Source organism: Juglans regia, chromosome 8 (assembly GCF_001411555.2).
Source record: "Juglans regia cultivar Chandler chromosome 8, Walnut 2.0, whole genome shotgun sequence".
Classification (NCBI taxonomy): Eukaryota; Viridiplantae; Streptophyta; class Magnoliopsida; order Fagales; family Juglandaceae; genus Juglans; species Juglans regia.
In genome coordinates, this window is record NC_049908.1 from 3,099,598 (window position 1) to 3,117,757 (window position 18,160).

General features: G+C 38.0%; 1 protein-coding gene across 3 annotated transcripts in view; it reads right to left on the minus strand.

Annotated features, from left to right (window-relative positions):
* Nucleotides 1-18,160, minus strand: part of LOC108980137 (calcium-transporting ATPase 8, plasma membrane-type-like) — a 48,539-nt gene that overhangs the window by 18,582 nt on the left and 11,797 nt on the right. For all 3 annotated transcript variants that reach the window (XM_035693267.1, XM_035693268.1, XM_035693269.1), the window contains 5 exons: nt 12,512-12,621; nt 12,289-12,420; nt 12,080-12,169; nt 9,947-10,016; nt 8,664-8,734 (listed from right to left, as the gene is read on the minus strand). In XM_035693267.1, coding sequence (XP_035549160.1) covers nt 8,664-8,734; nt 9,947-10,016; nt 12,080-12,169; nt 12,289-12,420; nt 12,512-12,621 — 473 coding nt within the window. The remainder of the gene's footprint in view (nt 1-8,663; nt 8,735-9,946; nt 10,017-12,079; nt 12,170-12,288; nt 12,421-12,511; nt 12,622-18,160) is intronic.

Here is an 18,160-nt window from a genome sequence, read left to right on the forward strand (position 1 = left end):
AACTGCCAAAATTTCTTCTCTGGTTCTAAGTAACTCTTCCACAGCCTGATTATGAGATAAACCAAGAATATATTGCTGCAACTTCACAGTAGGAACACCATACACTGCCTCATATGGTGTCATTCTCGTTGAAACATGACAGGTGGTATTATGCCACCATTTTGCAAGTGGTAGTCAATCAAACCAGCCCCTTGGTTTGTCACCTGAGAAGCATCTTAAAAAATGTTTCAAACACTTGTTTACTGCCTCAGTTTGACCATCAGTTTGTGGATGGTAAGCTGAAGAGTAAGACAAGTTAACTCCCTACAATTTAAAGAACTCCTTCCAGAATGAACTTGTAAAAGTAGCCCCTCGATCAGAAACAATACTGTTGGGCATCCCATGCAATTTGAAAATGTTATTCAGAAACAATGCAGCAACTGTGGCTGCTGTAAAAGGGTGTTTCAAGGCTAAAAAATGTGCATACTTAGATAGCCTATCCACCACCACCATCACCACAGAAAATCCTTTTGATATAGGCAATCCTTCAACAATATCCATAGACACATCAGTCCATATTTGTTGAGGAATGGTCAAGGGTTGTAACAAACCAGCTAGCAAAATATTTTCACTCTTGTTCCTTTGGCAGACTTCACATTCTCGAATAAACTTCTTCACTTCCACCTTCAAACCAGGCCAATAAAAGTTTGTTCTTGCCCTATGCTAGGATTTGTGAAATCCTGAATGTCCAGCCAATGGGTTTGCATGAATGTAATGCAAAACTTTTAGCTTCAATTCTAAACATTTAAGAATGTAAATCCTCCCCTTCTTAAAAAGGATGCCTTGCTTAAGGGTACGTTTGGATCTCAAACTCATCTTAACTCATCTCAATTCATCTTATCTAATCATCACAATTTTTTCAAATTTCAACACAAAATATAATAAACAATTCAAATTTTAAAATAATAATAATATTAAAAAATAATATTTTAACAATATTTTATTTAATTTTCAACTTTCATATCAACTCAACTCAACTCAGTTCAACATCCAAACACAGCCTAAGAGTCAAGTTTGAAGGAGATTGACCCTGCTGAAATCCTTCCATCTGCTACTTAATAACTGGATCTCTGTCATAAACCTTTCGAATTTCCTCAAGCCATGTTGGATTAGGGACAAAAATAGCATTCAAGGACATAGAGTCTTCACACTCATTCCTCCTGGACAAAGCATCTGCTACTTTATTGTCCACTCCCTTCTTGTACTCAATTGTAAACTCATAGCCCAAAAGCTTAGCAAGCCACCTTTGCTAAGCTGTTGTGCCCACTTTCAGCTCAAGCAGATACTTCAAACTATGGTGGTCTGTTCTCACCACAAAGGCACCACCAAGAAGGTAAGGTCCCCATTTCTTTACTGCAAGCATCAATGCCAAAAACTCATTTTCATATGTTGACAGCAATAAGTTCTTCCCTTTCAAGGCCTGGCTCAAGAAGGCCAAAGGCCTTTTGTCTTGCATTAACACAGCTCCAACTCCATTTGCACAAGCATCGCACTCAATAATAAAGGCCTTTGTAAAGTCTGGCAATGCTAAAACTAGGGGGCTAGTAACAGCTGCCTTTAATTCGTCAAATGCTTTTGTAGCTTCTGAACTCCACACAAAAGCATCTTTCTTCAATAAAGCTGTCAATGGTGCAACTATAAGCTCATAGCATTTAATGAACTTTCTGTAGTAACCTGTCAAACCAAGAAAGCCCCTCAACCCTTTCACAATCTTTGGCACAGGCCAACTGATCATGGCTTCCAACTTCTTTGGATCTGCTTTAACTCCTTTTGAAATCAAATGGCCGAGTACATTACAAGAAATTCATAATGCCCTTCATATGTTCTAAATGCAGTTTTAGGAATATCATCATCTCTCATTCTTATTTCATGATAGCCTGATCTAAGATCAAGCTTAGAAAAAATTGCTGCTCCAAACAATTCATCAATTAATTCATCCACAACAGGTATGAGGTACTTATCTTTTATTGTAGCCTCATTGAGCACCCAGTAATCAATGCACATCCTCCAAGAGCTATCTGCTTTCTTCACTAACAGCACAGGAGATGAAAAAGGAGATTGGTTTGGCCTTATAACACCAGTTAGCAGCAATTCTTTGACAATTTTCTCGATTTCAGCCTTCTGGTAATAAGGATATCTGTATGGCCTCACACTTACAAGCACAGATCCTTGCTTCAGGTTGATTTGGTGATTATGCGATCTTTGAAAAGGCAAGCCACTTGGTTCCTCAAAAATCTTGCTGAACCTACTCAACAACTGTGTTATCTTCTCAGGTTCTTCAACAGAATCTTCTTGAGGATGTACTGAAATCATATGCAAGAACATACTTCAATGTTCCAATCCAGTTATACTGGTAATTTCAGCATCTTTCATAACAAGACTACAAGGAGAAGATAATCCTTGTAAAGACACAGCTTTCCCTTCAACTTGAAATTGCATTTGCAACTTCTGAAAGTCCCAAAGAATAGGTCCTAGGGACAACAACCATTGCACCCCTAAAACAACATCACAACCTCCTAACTCCAAAGTACAAAAATCTGATACAAATGTTGTGCCCTGAATATGAATTCCCACTGCACTACACACTCCTTCACTACTAACCACATCTCCATTGGCAATTTTAACTTGCATAGGATTGGCCTTCTCTAAACACAATCCTGAATTAACAGCCACCATAGTATCCACAAAATTGTGGGTACTACCACTATCAATGAGTATTAATACTTTCTTCTTCTTTAACTGTCCAATAACCTTCATGGTCTTAGGACTTGGTGTCCCCTTCATTGCTTGAATTGAAATTGAAGCAATTTGAGCAGATTCAGTCAATTGATCCTGCTCCTCTTTGAGAGCCTGATCTAGTTCCAATTCTGCAAAACCATTCACATTCTCTACAAAATCCATACCTTCCATCACATACAACTTAGGTCTAGCACATTTGTGGCCTTGATGCCACTTGTCATCACAGAAATAACAAAGGCCCTTCTTCCTTCGCACTTGCATCTGAGCTTCAGAAATCTTCTGATATGGCATTCTTGAAATGGACTGGCCTTTAAGAGCACCCAAGATTGAGTTGGAAGGACCAGACTTATTGATATTCCCATTCAATAACTGTTGATTATCTTCAAAAGAATTACTTCTCCAAGACTTTTTAGTGCTCCACACATACTATTCTTGGATTTTTGCTAGGCCACCGTATTTCATCTCTCAACCCACTGAGAAAACAACTTAGTTTGTTTTTCTCAGAAATGCCTCTTATTCTATTGGAAATCAACTCAAATTCAGTTTTATAAGTCGTGATAGAACTTACTTGCTTCAATCTTGGAATCTTATTCCATGGGATCATCATATGGAGATGACCCAAACCTTACTTGCAAGGCTTGAACAAACTCTTCCCAAGAATGGAAAACACCTGCTTCACTCGCATCCTGGAACCAGATTAAAGCTTCATCATCCAAATGAAAAGAAGCTATAAAGATTCTTTGACCTGGAGGAACTTGATGATAGAGGAAATACTGATTCACTCTATACACCCAAGCCGAAGGATTATGCCTAGAAAATCTTGGAAATTCCAACTTAACACCTTTGGGTAACCCTCTATCACCCAACTCCCTATGATTAATCTCACCAACACCTTCAAGATTCATATCATGTCCATTTATATTCCCAACAAAATCACCATTACCCATCAAGTTGCTCACTGAAATTCTTGAAATCTGCTGCAATACTTCAGCAATTCTTTTATCTTGAGCTTCGCTATCAATTCTTGCGGTTTCTTGTTGTTGCACCAAAATTGAAATAGTATCTTCAATTTGCTTCTGCTACCTATCCTGTTGCTGCCTTAAATGAGTCAACGCTTCATTCAACTGAGCAAAAGATCGAGTCCCTTTTGCCATGGCTCTGGATACCAATTGTAATGGGCCCGTACAGTGACTATTCGAGATGTCAATCTCCAAGAATGAGAAAGAGACGAAAGAGAGAGAAGAGAAAGAAGAATCAGATAGAAGAAATGATCAATAAACTTTGCATGCCTTTCCTCTTCATTCATACCATTTTTATAGTTATCTTTGGGATACACGGCATCGTTTCATACTTCCCAGCTTAAGATCTCTACTTACAACTCAAACGACATCGTTCTATTTAATTGTTCTTAACAACAAACGTATAGCAAACTAACTAATCTAATTGTATTATTTCCTGTCGTTTAACACTATACCCTTCTTTCTTCTTCACAGTTCATCACACACTTCTTCATAACAGTCCCTTACAGGTTCCTTCTGTGTGGTGGCTGTGTGGAGGTAGGCTAAGTCTCTGTGATCTCTCTGTGGTGGCTGTGTGGGTTCCTTCTCACGGTGATCTCTATTTTTAGAAATACTCTGGCAGGTCTGTGTTTCTTTTGTGTTTTGTGAGTTTTTCACGTGGGCTTCAATTCCTTTGTGTTTTTTTTGTTTTACAGGTTGGGCTTCTCCTTGTGTTTTACAGGTGATCTGGTTTACGTGTTTGGGCCTCTTATCATTTGGATTTGGACCTAATTTAAGTTAGGCTTGCCGCTTATTTGATTGACTACTTGAGCATATTTCTCTAAGTGCTTTTCATCAAGTCTATTGAAAATACTATTGTTCGCTTTACTAGAAAGAATTTTCTTACATGGGAATTTCAGTTTAAGATGCTTTTGAAAGGAAAAGAATTATCAAATAATATTGATAATTTTGCTAAAGTTCCCACTGATGAAAAAGAATTTGCTCAATGGAAAGTCAAGGATGCCAAGGTAATCTCTTGGCTATTGGGGAAGATTGAGTCTCACCTTGTGACCAATCTTCGTTGTTTTACTCCGGCTCAGGCTATGTGGGATTATCTTCACCGTATTTACCACCAAGATCATAGTGCTCGGAAGTTCCAATTAGAATTGGAAATTAGAACTTATAGTCAAGGCAACTTACCTATCGCACAATTTTATTCTAGTTTGATTAACCTTTGGTGCGAGTATTCTGCCATTGTTGAACCGTAATCCGGTTCCTTCTTTGGATATTTGTTTGGGAGATTTGTTGCGTGACGAACAGCGATTATCCACTCAAATAGGTATGACTTCTGAGAAGGTCTTTTCTGAGACTGTGAATGTAGCCTATGCAGTACAAGGGAGAGGGAGGAACAAGTTGCAATGTTTCAGTTGCAAGGAATTTGGTCATATCGCTCGCAACTGTCCTAAGAAAGTTTGCAACTACTGCAAGAAAGAGGGTCATCTCATCAAAAATTGTCGAGTACAGCCTCAGAATCACCAATCTCAAGCTTTTCAAGCTTATGTATAGTCTTCTTCTTCATCTTCTGCACCGCCTACTGTAAGCTCTGATTCATCTGTTCTCACACCAGCAATGGTCCAACAGATGATTGTGTTTGCTTTTACGGCCTTAGGCCTGCAAGGTACGGGTACTAACTCAACTTCTTGGATTATTCATTCGGGCACTTCTAATCATATGACTGGTAATACGATGGGTCTCCATGGTGTTCATAAGTATAGAGGCACACAAAATATTCAGATCGTTGATGACAGTACTTTCCTATTACCATTATTGGTAATTTGGGCTCTTCATTTCGTGACATTTTTCTCTCTCCTATATTGTCTACCAATTTGATTTTTGTTGGACAATTGGTAGATAATAATTGTGATGTTCACTTTTCTCGTGGTGGTTTTCTTATGTAGGATCAGGTATAAGGATAGTGATTGCGAAGGGGCCTAAAATAGGACGTTTATTTCCCTTACAATTTTCTATTCCTAATGTTGTTTCTCTTGCTTGTACGGCTACTGCCAATACTAATGAAACCTGGCATAAGAAATTAGGTCATCCTAATTCTATTGTCTTGACTCATCATATGAAACATGGTTTTTTGAGCAATAAAAATTCACTTTCTTCTTCTCCTTTAACTTTTGATTGTGCTACTTATCGTCTTGGTAAAAGTAAAACTTTACATTTTCCTGCACTTGGTAGTCGTGCTTCTAATTGTTTTGAGATGTGAGTCCTGTTATTTCTCATGGTTAATATCGTTATTTTGTGACGTTTATCGATGATTATAGTTGATTCACTTGGATATATTTTCTCCATTCTAAAGCTAACGTGTTTTTTGTCTTTCAAAAATTTATTGCGCTTGTTGAGACACAGTTCAGTACTTGTATCAAAACTTTACGCTCCGACTCGAGGGGGAGTACATGTCTCATTCTTTTCAAACTTTTCTTCAACAAAAAGGGATCATTTCCGAGCGTTCTTATCTTTATACTCCTCAACAAAATGGAGTCGCTGAGCGTAAGAATCGTCATCTCTTATATGTCGTCCGTACGTTGTTGATTGACTCTTATGTACCTTCTAAGTTCTGGGTAGAAGCTTTATCTACTGCTATCTATTTGATCAATCGTTTGCCTACTGCTACTCTAAATTATGATTCTCCCTATTTTCGACTATTTGGCATATCTCCTGAGTATCAATTCTTTCATACCTTTGGGCGTGTTTGTTTTATTCATCTACCACTTGTTGAGCGTCACAAGCTTGCTGCATAGTCTGTCATATGTGCCTTTATGGGATATAATCCTACTCATAAAAGATTTGTTTGTTATGATGCTCATGCAAATAAATCTTGAATCTCACGGAATGTGATTTTCTTTGAAAATCAATATTTCTTTCAGTCTCGGGTTATTTTTTATCCTCCTCCTATTACTCTTCTTCTTACTTTTCATGATGTGTCTTCTTCTATTAAGCGTTTCCAACCAGTATAACCTATTGATTGTAAATGGGTGTACTCAGTTAAGTTTCGAGCTGATGGCTCACTAGACATATATAAGGTCCGTCTCGTGATTCTTGAAAACCGACAGGAGTATGGTATTGATTATGAAGAGACATTTGCACCTGTTGCCAAAATGACTACTGTATGGACTATCTTGGCACTTGCAACGTCGCAAGGATGGTCTATCCGACAGATGGATGTGAAGAATGCTTTTTTACATGGGGATTTGAAAGAAGAAATCTATATGTCCCCACCTCCCGACATGTTTACTACACCTTCCTCGAAGGTTTCTCAGCTACACCGATCCTTGTATGGACTAAAACAGGCTTCCCGTACATGGTTTAAAAAATTTCGCTTAACTTGCTTGCTTTTCATTTTACTCAAAGTCAGTTTGATTCCTCTCTTTTTCTTCACAAGACTTCTGCAGGAATCATATTGCTTTGTATATGTCGATGACATTGAGATTACTGACTCAGATCCTGAGTTAATTAAGCAATTACAACAGCATCTCAAGGCCTCGTACGTTGTTACACCAACACAAATACACGCAGGACGTTATTTCATTGGGTGGTCTCTAATCGGGTAACTCTGTTTTTACTCCATTGGAGGTAAATCTTAAACTTCATCAGGAATGAGAGCTTTTATCAGATTCATCCTTGTATCGGCAGCTTGTTGAGAGTTTGAACTACTTGATAATTACTCGTCCTGACATTTCTTTTGCTATGCAGCAAGTCAGTCAATTTATGCAGGCTCCCCGACATCTTCATTTAGTTGCTGCCCGCCGCATTCTCCGATATCTGAAAGGCACCTCTACAAGCAGGTTGTTCTTTCATAAAGAATCTTCCTTACAGTTGGTGGGGTATAGTGATGCTGATTGGGCCGGATGTACGGATACTCATCGCTCCCTTATCGGCTGGTGCATGTTCTTAGGCAATGCACTCATTTCTTCGAAGAGTAAGAAGCAAGATAGAGTTTTCAAGTCCTCTACTGAGTCTGAGTATCGTGCTATGTCTTCCACATGCTCTGAGATCACATAGCTTCGTGGTTATTAGGTGAACTTGGTTTTCCTCAACTGCATCCCACTCCTCTTCATGCTGATAATACCAATGCTATTCAGATCGCCGCTAATCCTGTCTTCCATGAGCATACGAAATATATTGAAGTCGATTGTCATTCCACACGTGAATCCTTTGACAAACATGTGATTACTCTCCCTCACATTTCCACTGAACGTCAAATTGTAGACATATTCACTAAAACTCTTTCTCGGCACCGGCATCAGCTCTTGGTTGACAAATTGATGTTTTTTGATCCACCAGCATCAATTTGAGGGGGGATGTTATGTCTATAATTTGGGTCTTTCTATATTTAGATTGTATAGCAGAGAATTAGGCTAACTATAAATAGTCTTAATGTGTTACAGAGAAATCGGTAGAAGAAATATCTAGTAAGTTGTAACTATTTTCTATAAATAATTAAAGAAACCTAATGGAAGAGGTATTCAGACCAATCTTGACACCTTTTGCCTTATGTGGTGCATTTTCGATGGAAAGGAATGAACAATATTTTAATGATAAGGAGCTCACTTTGGAGCAAATCTGAAACTTTTTTGTGCACTCTTTATTGCTTTGGCTTTCTATTTAAGTGATTAACAAAGCATCTGCTCATGATTTTCTGTTGTCGCTTTCTGTTTCTTAAAATGTATTTAGGTGCTATCTTTTGTTCCTTGTGTACATGGGCTTTCGCCTATACATTTGTTTCTAATAATTACTTCTTACTTGGAAAAAAAAAGAATCAAGAAAAATATAAATGAAAAAAGAAATGCATAGACATAAAGCCAAAAAATATATATATACCTCCAAATGGATATTTCGCTTCTCCTCATTTAAATTTTGGAACTGAAGAGATTGTTTGTAATCACTTACAGCTGTGGAAGAAATAATTTATAAATAAAGGGCCAAAAACTAAAATACTATGAAGTGAGTGTAAAGGATTAGAGGCAGCCGCTATGTCATAACAATTAAATCCCTCCACGTTGTAGAGAATAAAGAAATGATATATAACAAGAAGGTTGAGAATTAAAGGTAATGTTAGGTAACCAATCTCTACAAAGGACTTTTGTAAGCAAGGGTTATAAAATTTGTTTAGAACAACTTTTGAAACCAATCCCGACAATTAAAAATGTGCTTTGCAGCCTGCAGGGGACATCCAGCCCTCCACCACTCACTCCAGGCAAAGTGGGCACAGAGAGAGTGATCCTCAGCGTCACCCCAGCACGGGAGAGGGATGATCCGGAGGCACACAGGCACTTGACAGGGAGTTTTCCACAAGTACACCTCGGGAAATTCAAAGGAAAGTTCCCCCAATCTGATGGCCTCTAGAAATTGTTTGCACCAAAGAGTATTCGAACCTTAGACCAGGACACAGCATACCACCAAGACCAAAATCTTTACCACTTGAAACAACCCCTAGGGGTGGACAATTGGCTACACTTAATAACACTAACTGATTAAAAATAGAATAGAAACCAAATCCAAAATACAGTTACCAAACATGCCCAAGATTCATAGAGAATTTCAGACGCATAAAACATCCGAGTGAAACAGACTAAATTGAAAAACTTAATCTATAGGGACAAGACATTCGGACTAAGAGTTTTTAATCCAGAAATTATAAACGGAGCAAGCATGGACACAGGAAATTTTATAAACTGCCATAAAAAACAAAGCTCTTAGATAAATTATCCACGAGCAGGTAACTAAAATTTTCAACAAGTACTTCTTAAATATTGACCAGTTTTTTGGTCAACACGTTTAAAAAGGAAATAGAAAGAATAAAGCTCCATGCATGACATGGGGGTAGTTCTTTTCACAGCTGTAATTTTATCTTAAACCCACGAATCAAAAGATAATTACTACACTTCCAAGCTCACTTGTTCACATGTCTACGCCAAGAAAATGTCCAGAAGAAAGAAGTGTCGAAAAACAATAAACAAGAATAAAAACCCACTAAATTTGAGCAACCTTAGAGTTCAAAGTAAAATACAGGTGCATCAATCCAACATGCAATAGTTATCTACTGAAAATGGAACAAAACTTCAAGAAAATTAGTACTTTTAATGAAAAATTCAGTTCCATACCTGTAACAACAATGACAAGAATAACTGCAAAAGCAATACTCCCACCATCATACCACCCTTCCTTAATACCCTATAACAGAAAAATGAAAAACAATGTATTCTTGAAATGACTAAAGATACATGTCTCAGATATTTGATAAGAGAAATCCAGTCTAAGCACACAAGGCTATAAGAGAGAATAAAAGCAAATCTGCAAGAAAATAAAACCAAAGTGCATCTCACAAACAAACAGCGATCAAAAGCACAACAGAGAAAACCATCGAGAAGCTGTAAAAATGAACCTTGATCTATTCATACTTTCCTAGAACCATACATACTAAAAATAGCAAAGGGGCCAAACCCATGTGTACAGGGGGAATATAGAATAAAAGCAGACAGGCAGGATAGCTTTCAGCAATACTTTTCTGCTTCAACACCTCTCATGGTCGAAACAAAATCTCATGCACAATGACATCCCACCTAAAACTTTGGAACCATCTCTTTCTCTTGATCTCTCAAAAATTCTATAAATGTAAATGTACATGTGCACCTATTCATATCTACATATACAAATTTTTGTATGAATTTATATTGACTTTTCAAGACTCTTGTGACAAGAAGATTGCAACCTAAATCTATAACTATACACTCACATCTTCAGTGGCTTTTGCATTACTTGCTGAACTCAGTTTAGAAAGTTCTTTTTTTGTAAATACGTCAATCTGTTTAATGGCATAGAGGGGCACAAACCCGTGCACACAGAAAGTATATGAGAGACATACACCCTACTAACTAAAGATGAAGAGGAACAAAAGCACATTTTTTTATGAATAAAGAAGAACAAAGGCACATAAAAGCTAAAAAGCTAAAAATGAGCAATGTTACTCATCAAAAAATAAATTTGACAAATCTGTCAGCAACCATTCAACTATGACGATATTTGAGCATAATGGCTTTAAACTCCAACACCGTCTCTCACCATCCTCAAAGGTTCTAAATTACATTTCTGTTAAATGCACCGCACTTAGCACAAGGGAATCATCCTCTAGGCTTCGAAGTTTTGAGTGTGAACATTAGCCACCCCATCGCCAAAACAAGCCTAAAAAAATCCAAGACCCTTCATAGCTCGAGTGTGAACCATAGCTACCCATGTTCATCTTTTCCCAAGATGATAATGAGCCCTTTGTGACCACCACCATCCAGTACACTCCACTAATGTTGTGTACCTCCAACACAAGGCTATGTATCGAAAGTTACCCACCTAAGATTTTTTTCAAATATTCACAACAGGTCTCCATTTGAAGCAGAGCTCCAGCCACGCTTCAATTACTTTTCCCAGTGTTACAACTCAAACAAGTCCTCTCCTTCTTTACAATATACATAACACCGAAACCCCTTCTCCAACAAACGACTAAAACTCTTAGCTTCAATGAAAGCCAACCACAGATAACCAATGCCCTGTTTTGTTGATTCCTTGGAGATAAGAAATAAATTCTGGCGAGAAACTCTATTTGGTCATCAGAGGCACACACAAACAGAGAAATAAACATTGCTGTTTATTCTCTACGGTTTACAACTCTCAGTGCCATGCATAATTATGATCTCAAACCTTCAAAAGTTCCAAACTCAGATGCATGGTGAAGGACAACGTAGAAATTTAATGTCTTAGCCACATTATACATACATAGCACAAGGATTTCTATTGTTTACTAAGTTGACAAATTCATAGCTAACTCTCTGCCTTATCATATAACTTTTTTTGTAAGATAATATTATCCAAAGTGCCCCTACCTAACTTGGGGGATAAGAAAAGAAGAAGACTCCATGAAATCTAGAAAGCTATAAGATCAGAAACTATTGTGCATTGCCATTCAAACATAGAGAGAAACGGTTTCGTCTCATCTTATCTCATCATTACAACTTTTCCAAATTCTCCCACAAAATATAATAAACAATTCAACTTTTTTAAATCCCAAAACAATAATAATATTAAAAAATAATATTTTATTCTACTAAAACTAAAACTATCTCATCTCATCTCACTATCCAAACGGGGCCTAAATGTTGCTGAAATTAATGCTCAAGACCCTCCCTGAGACCTGCAACACAAAACCCAAAAGCATAACCTATTTTATGTTCCCTGTCCAAGCTCACCTCAGTCTTTATACCCAGTGCCAAAGAGGCCACCGCAGCTACCATCAAAATGATTAATGTGAGGTCTTGCCAAGCTTCCCAAAGAAACATCTACGAGAAACAGTAAAAAAAAATAGCTGATATTCTCTTCTTCAACAAAGAAAGGTAATTCTACTGATAAAAAAAAAAAAAAATGAGTTAAGAAATATCTTATTCATAATGAGGTTTACCCAAAAACTCCTCCCTTTTTTTCTAGGATAAGTGTTTGATCCAAATGCATTCCTCCTATTCTGCAAATCAGGCTCATCTCCTTGAATCCCCTTCTCTAAGTTTGTTTTTACTAAATCTGATAGCCCTTTAACCTGCGTAAAGGTGTGGAAGCAAATAACATGAATAAATTGCATGTACAAAATACCCATAATACAATAAAAGACAGTTTGGTGGAAAACTTGCCCCCCCATATTCCTGCAAAGATAAAACATTGTGATCCCTTGACATTAAAGCTAGATCTTCTTGTCCAATTGCAAAAGGGCCACTAGGGGTTGGAGGTGGTTTGGGCGTTCCTGACAGTTGAATCCAGCAAGTAAATTATCATGCATACAAACAGTATATATAACATTTTTAAACAAATGATCCACACCACAAGAATGCAATTAAAAAGCTGCACTGTACCAAAAATCACAGTATACAAATAGGTAATTTACAAAATGATAAAACAGCATCATGGCATAAGACACATGCTCAAACGTTCAAAGGCAAATTCCAATATAGAGGGTATTTAAATATTAACTTGGATCCCCGTACGGCATACGATCTTGGCTGCAAATAGAACGTCTCAAACTGGCATAGAGGAAGCATTGGCCTAAAGTTCCCCTCAACAAGACCAGCAGAATCAAAGTAATTATACGACTGAGTAAGTAGAACATAAACCAGACACAACTGGTTCTCTTCATGGAACCGTTGGCCAGTCTATTTTCATAACTTTGTAAAGAAGCAGCTATGCTAAAGCAAAAAAAAATGTGTCCAAGTAATAAGATTTATCTGGGACAAGAAGTACAATGGCAAACAAGATTTAACAATGATTGCAAGTAGTAGGACATGAATCAGTGAAGAAGAATTAACTGCCGATAGAAAAAAAATAAAAATAAAAATAAAAACACCATAGTAGTAGTATATGAGACATTTTTTTTATCGGTAAACAAAATTTTATTGATCATAAGAATAGGCAAAAGCCCATGTATATGGGACATATACAAGAGCGCCGCCTGGGCGTGGTAATTCAGTGATACAAGAAATTCATGGAAACTCATTGAAATCAATTACAACTGACCAATGGAATAAAGTATTAAAAAACAATTTCCTACACTCTTCCATTGATCGCTCTCGATCTTTGAAGCTTTTGTCGTTCCTTTCCCTCCAAATGCACCACCATAAGCATATTGGGACCATCTTCCATGTTGCTGCAATATGAGAGTTACCCTAAACGCCTCTCCAAGAAGATCACCCTTCTCGGCATCACTCAAGTAAGTCCTACCCAATTGAAGAAGTCAATCTACAAGGTTGTGGCAACCTCACAATGAAGTAATAAATGATCAACTAACTCCCCATTCTTTTTGCACATGCAACACCACTCTACGACAATAAACCAACATTTTCATATGTTGTCATATGTGAGGCCTAGTTTGGTATGGTAGATGAGATGATCTCATCTCATATAATCATTACAACTTTCTCAAACTCTCAGATAAAATATAATAAACAATTCAACTTTTTAAAATCTCAAAACAAAAATTATATTAAAAAATTATATTCTAACAATATTTTATTCAACTTTCAACTTTTATTTCATCTCATCTCATCTGTGTAACCAAATGAGGCCCGAGTATCTTTCCCAATGAAGCTGTCCAAACAAAGAAAGCACTTTTAATGGTGTCTTTGTCTTCCAAATACTATTCCATAGGAATGAGTTTGTTGTATGTGTGTTCATTGCTTGCTAGAAGGAGCAAACGGTGAACTTCCCTTTCTTGGAGTGATGCCAGAAAATCTTGTCATCAACTTTCCTTCTCATGCAAGTGGAATATATGAGATCAAAAAACATCAATATTGTGTCTTCCCAATCATGTGCATTTCTAAAGAAAGTGACATCCATTGAGGAGCACCATTTGATACCAAAAGGTCTGCAATTGAGGCATCTTTCCTTCTTGCTATGCCATAGACTTCTAGATAAGCTTCCTTGAGTGTCCTGTCGCCACACCATATATCATGCCAAAATTTGATTTTGAGTCCGTCACCCACCTCAAACCAGGTATTTCTAAAGTATGCATCCCATCATTTTCTTATGTGCTTCCAAAGCCCCATGCCATATGGCCCACTTACTCATTTGAACACCAACCTCCCCATGCTTCACCGTACTTCGATTTTATTATATTTTTCCACAAGGTACCCCGTCCTTGATGGTATCTCCACAACCATTTGTCCAACAAAGCCTTGTTAAAAACCTGCAAATTCCTAATATCCAGACCTCCTTCTGAGATGAGGGAGCATACAGTAGCCCACATTACCAAATGAACTGAAACTCATCATTCACCCTACCCCATAATAGATCTCTCTGAATTTTCTCCATGCGTTGGGCCACCTGGGTAGGAATCGGGAATAGTGATAAGAAATAAGTTGGCAAGTTGGATAGAGTACTTTAAATTAAAGTAACCCTACCACCCTTGGATGGGTACATCATCTTTCAACGCTTCAATATGATCGCTTCTGGCCCCACAAAATATTAGTGTAGTCGACAAATAATAGGTGAGATATATTTGCCTCCCCCACTGAAAATTCACAGAGGAAACCACCCTCTACAACTCCTAAGATCATCTTGGTAAAGGCTACCATTACAAAAACAAATAGTACCAGAGAAAGAGGATCACCTTGTCCTAAACCCTGTAAGCTTTTAGAAATCCCATGGGGGTACCATTCACCAAGATAGAGAAATATGCAGTTGAGATGCAATGAGTAATCCATGAACACCATTTCGAGCCAAAGCCACATCTTTTGAGCATGTAAAGCAAAAAGCTCCAATTGACCCTGTCATAGGCATTTTCCATGTCTAGTTTGCACAAAAGTCCAGGATCTCCCAACTTGAGTCTACTATCCAAACAATCATTTGCGATAAGTAACGAGTAAAGAATCTACCTAACTCTAACAAAGGCATGTTGAGGCTTGGATATTAGTTTCTCCATCACCAAGCTCAATCTATTGGCCAACACCTTTGATATGATCTTGTACATCCTACCCACCAAGCTAATGGGTCGATAATCTTTTACCTTTACTGGTGTTTTTGGAAATCAGAGCAATAAAAGTTGCATTGAGACTTTTTTCAAACCTGTCATTTTCATAAAATTCGCGAAAGATGCCATAATGTCAACTTTGATCACTTCCCAATAAGTTTGAATAAAAGCCATAGAGAAGCCAAATGGACTTGGAGCTTTGTCACCCACCATACTTTTTACTGCTTTCTAGATCTCCATCTCTTCAAAGGGTCGCTCAAGTCGTGCTACTTCTTGCGACTCGAGAGCATCAAAGGTTAGTCCTTTTAATTTTGGCCTCCAAGAAAATTCTTCCAAAAGCAATTGCTCAAAGGTTAGTCCTTTTCAATTCTCTAGCTCTTTTCTTTGCTGAACTGAACTCATCTTTTGAGTTCATTTGACCCGCCTCGATGCCAATAAGAAGGGCCACGAATTGGTCCTCGAAGCCATCAATGATGATCCCTACACAATGTTGGATCTCCTCTTTACCTTGTTTAGTACCCATTATGATATCTAGATATTGTTGTTTCTACTTGGATGCATTGAATTTCGTGGAAGAACTTCCTCCCAAGTTTCTCCTTCATTGTGTCTGAAGCTCATCTAGGGTGCCTTCTCCATGTCATATCTCTAACCTTGAAAGTATTCTCCACAACCCCATCAATATCATACACCACCATAGCCCCTACCATTTCTGGTACATGTTCTGCCCTGCTACATGTGTTTCGCACTGCTACACATGTTTCGCAATGCCCTTCCTCTACCCGAGCCCTAGTCAAACTCAACCCTCCTTCAGTGTGTTTCGATGCTTCAAGAGGTGTCTCGAGTGTCTTTCTGTTGCCATTTCCGTCAATTTCCATTGTCCAAGTGTCTTTTTCCGGATTGGACGCATGTTTTATGGCCAAAACACGTCGTTGATGTTATCGTCGTCATAACCTCCACTGAGATGCTGCCCACCTACTCGTCGCTTTTTGGTGAGCATTTCTACTCAGCCCCCTCCTTGAGTCATCGGGATGCTGGCCACCTACTCGGCCTGCAAAAACGCAGCCCACTTGGTTTCCCTTTCTCAACTAAGGCTGTGAATGAACAAGGTTACTTGACAAGCAGCTCAAACTAGACTCAATTAAGCTCGAATTCGACTCAATTATTAAGGGCCCGTTTGGATAGTGAGATGAGATGATTTGTGAATAGTGGTGAGATTATTAGTTGAAATTAGATTAGATGAGGTGAGGTGAGATCGTTTCATATCACCTTTGTATCCAAACAGGCCCTAAATGTTACAAACTCGCGAATAAAGAATTAGACTCGATTATTAAATGATACAAACTCGTATAAAGCTCGCCCGACTCAATTGATGTTCGTGAATAAACTCATATAAAGCTCGACTCAACTCGTCAGTTTGACTCATATATGTTTATACATATATACATGACTATATATACATTATATTATATATGTATATAGTCCACTACATATACTATATATATACATCATACAGAAGTTAGGAGGAATACATATGTGTGTATACAATAGTAGCTATAACTTATCAAATGTCATACAAGAATATGCTTACATATAAACATAGTAGTATAATAGTATTTTTGCTTACCAATAGTTATCACTAATCACGTATTATCAGTAGTATCTTATATAAATAATATGCATATTTTGTAATCATATGCATTGTTAATAATTAATAAACTCATACTATGAAGATTGCAATTAAAAAAATTCAACATCTCGAGGAGTTCAACTCGAGATTCGAGCCGAGCTCAATCTTAGTTTTCATTTAAACGAGCCAAGCTCAAAAAAAATTCTAGGCTTGGCTTATAATCAAGCAGAGCCCAAGCTCGTTTACTAGCTAAACGAGCCGAGCTCATAAACCTTAAGCTCGCTCGAGCCCAACTTGAATACAACACTATTCTCAGCCAGTGAAAGGCGCAGCCAACTCAACTTCCTTTTCTCAGCCCGCGAAAGACCAAAGTCTTTAAAGAGTCCAGCGTGCTCTTGGCCTAAGTTCATGGTAGGACCCATTTCTTCATCCACTCTCCTTAAAAGCCGATTAACTACATCTCTCATGTCCAGCAGTTGCTTTTTCAGAGAGTTGAAGTCCATGGTCAAGCAACCTACACAACCGACAATTGCCCATTTCACGTTTGCCTTGGAGCTACAAACCACAGATGATTCAAAGTGTGTCCTCTTTTGGTTTTGTTGTTCCAACGGATACAAAACCACTCCCATATTTCCATTTATGCCCATGTTTTGACGTTGCGCCCCTATCAAACCTTCCAACACCGCCTTGTATGATCTTTCGACCACCATGCCCAACCTTGTTGTTCCATCTTTAACCCCCCTTCACTTAAATGTAGTGTTCTTCCATCTTTTCCTACTACTACTCTTTTTGGCACATCGGAAATTTTCATTACATTGTCAGGTGCTCTATCACAAAGCTCCCTTAGCTCCAAAGCCAACTGTCTCCACCCCTTCCCTTCCACTTCTTCAAGATGATAAGGATGCCTCTTCTCCCACCACCATCGCACTTTATAATTACCAAATATATGTCGTAATCATTGGAGTTGCATTAGACAACTACAGGGAACAAAAACTTCTCAGTCCGATCCTTCTATAAAGTATTATCGACCCACCACTTTCACTTAAATGTAGTGTTCTTCCATCTTTTCCTACTACTACTACTCTTTTTGGCACACCAGAAATTTTCATTACATTGTCAGGTGCTCTATCATCTTTAACCCCCCTTCACTTAAATGTAGTGTTCTTCCATCTTTTCCTACTACTACTCTTTTTG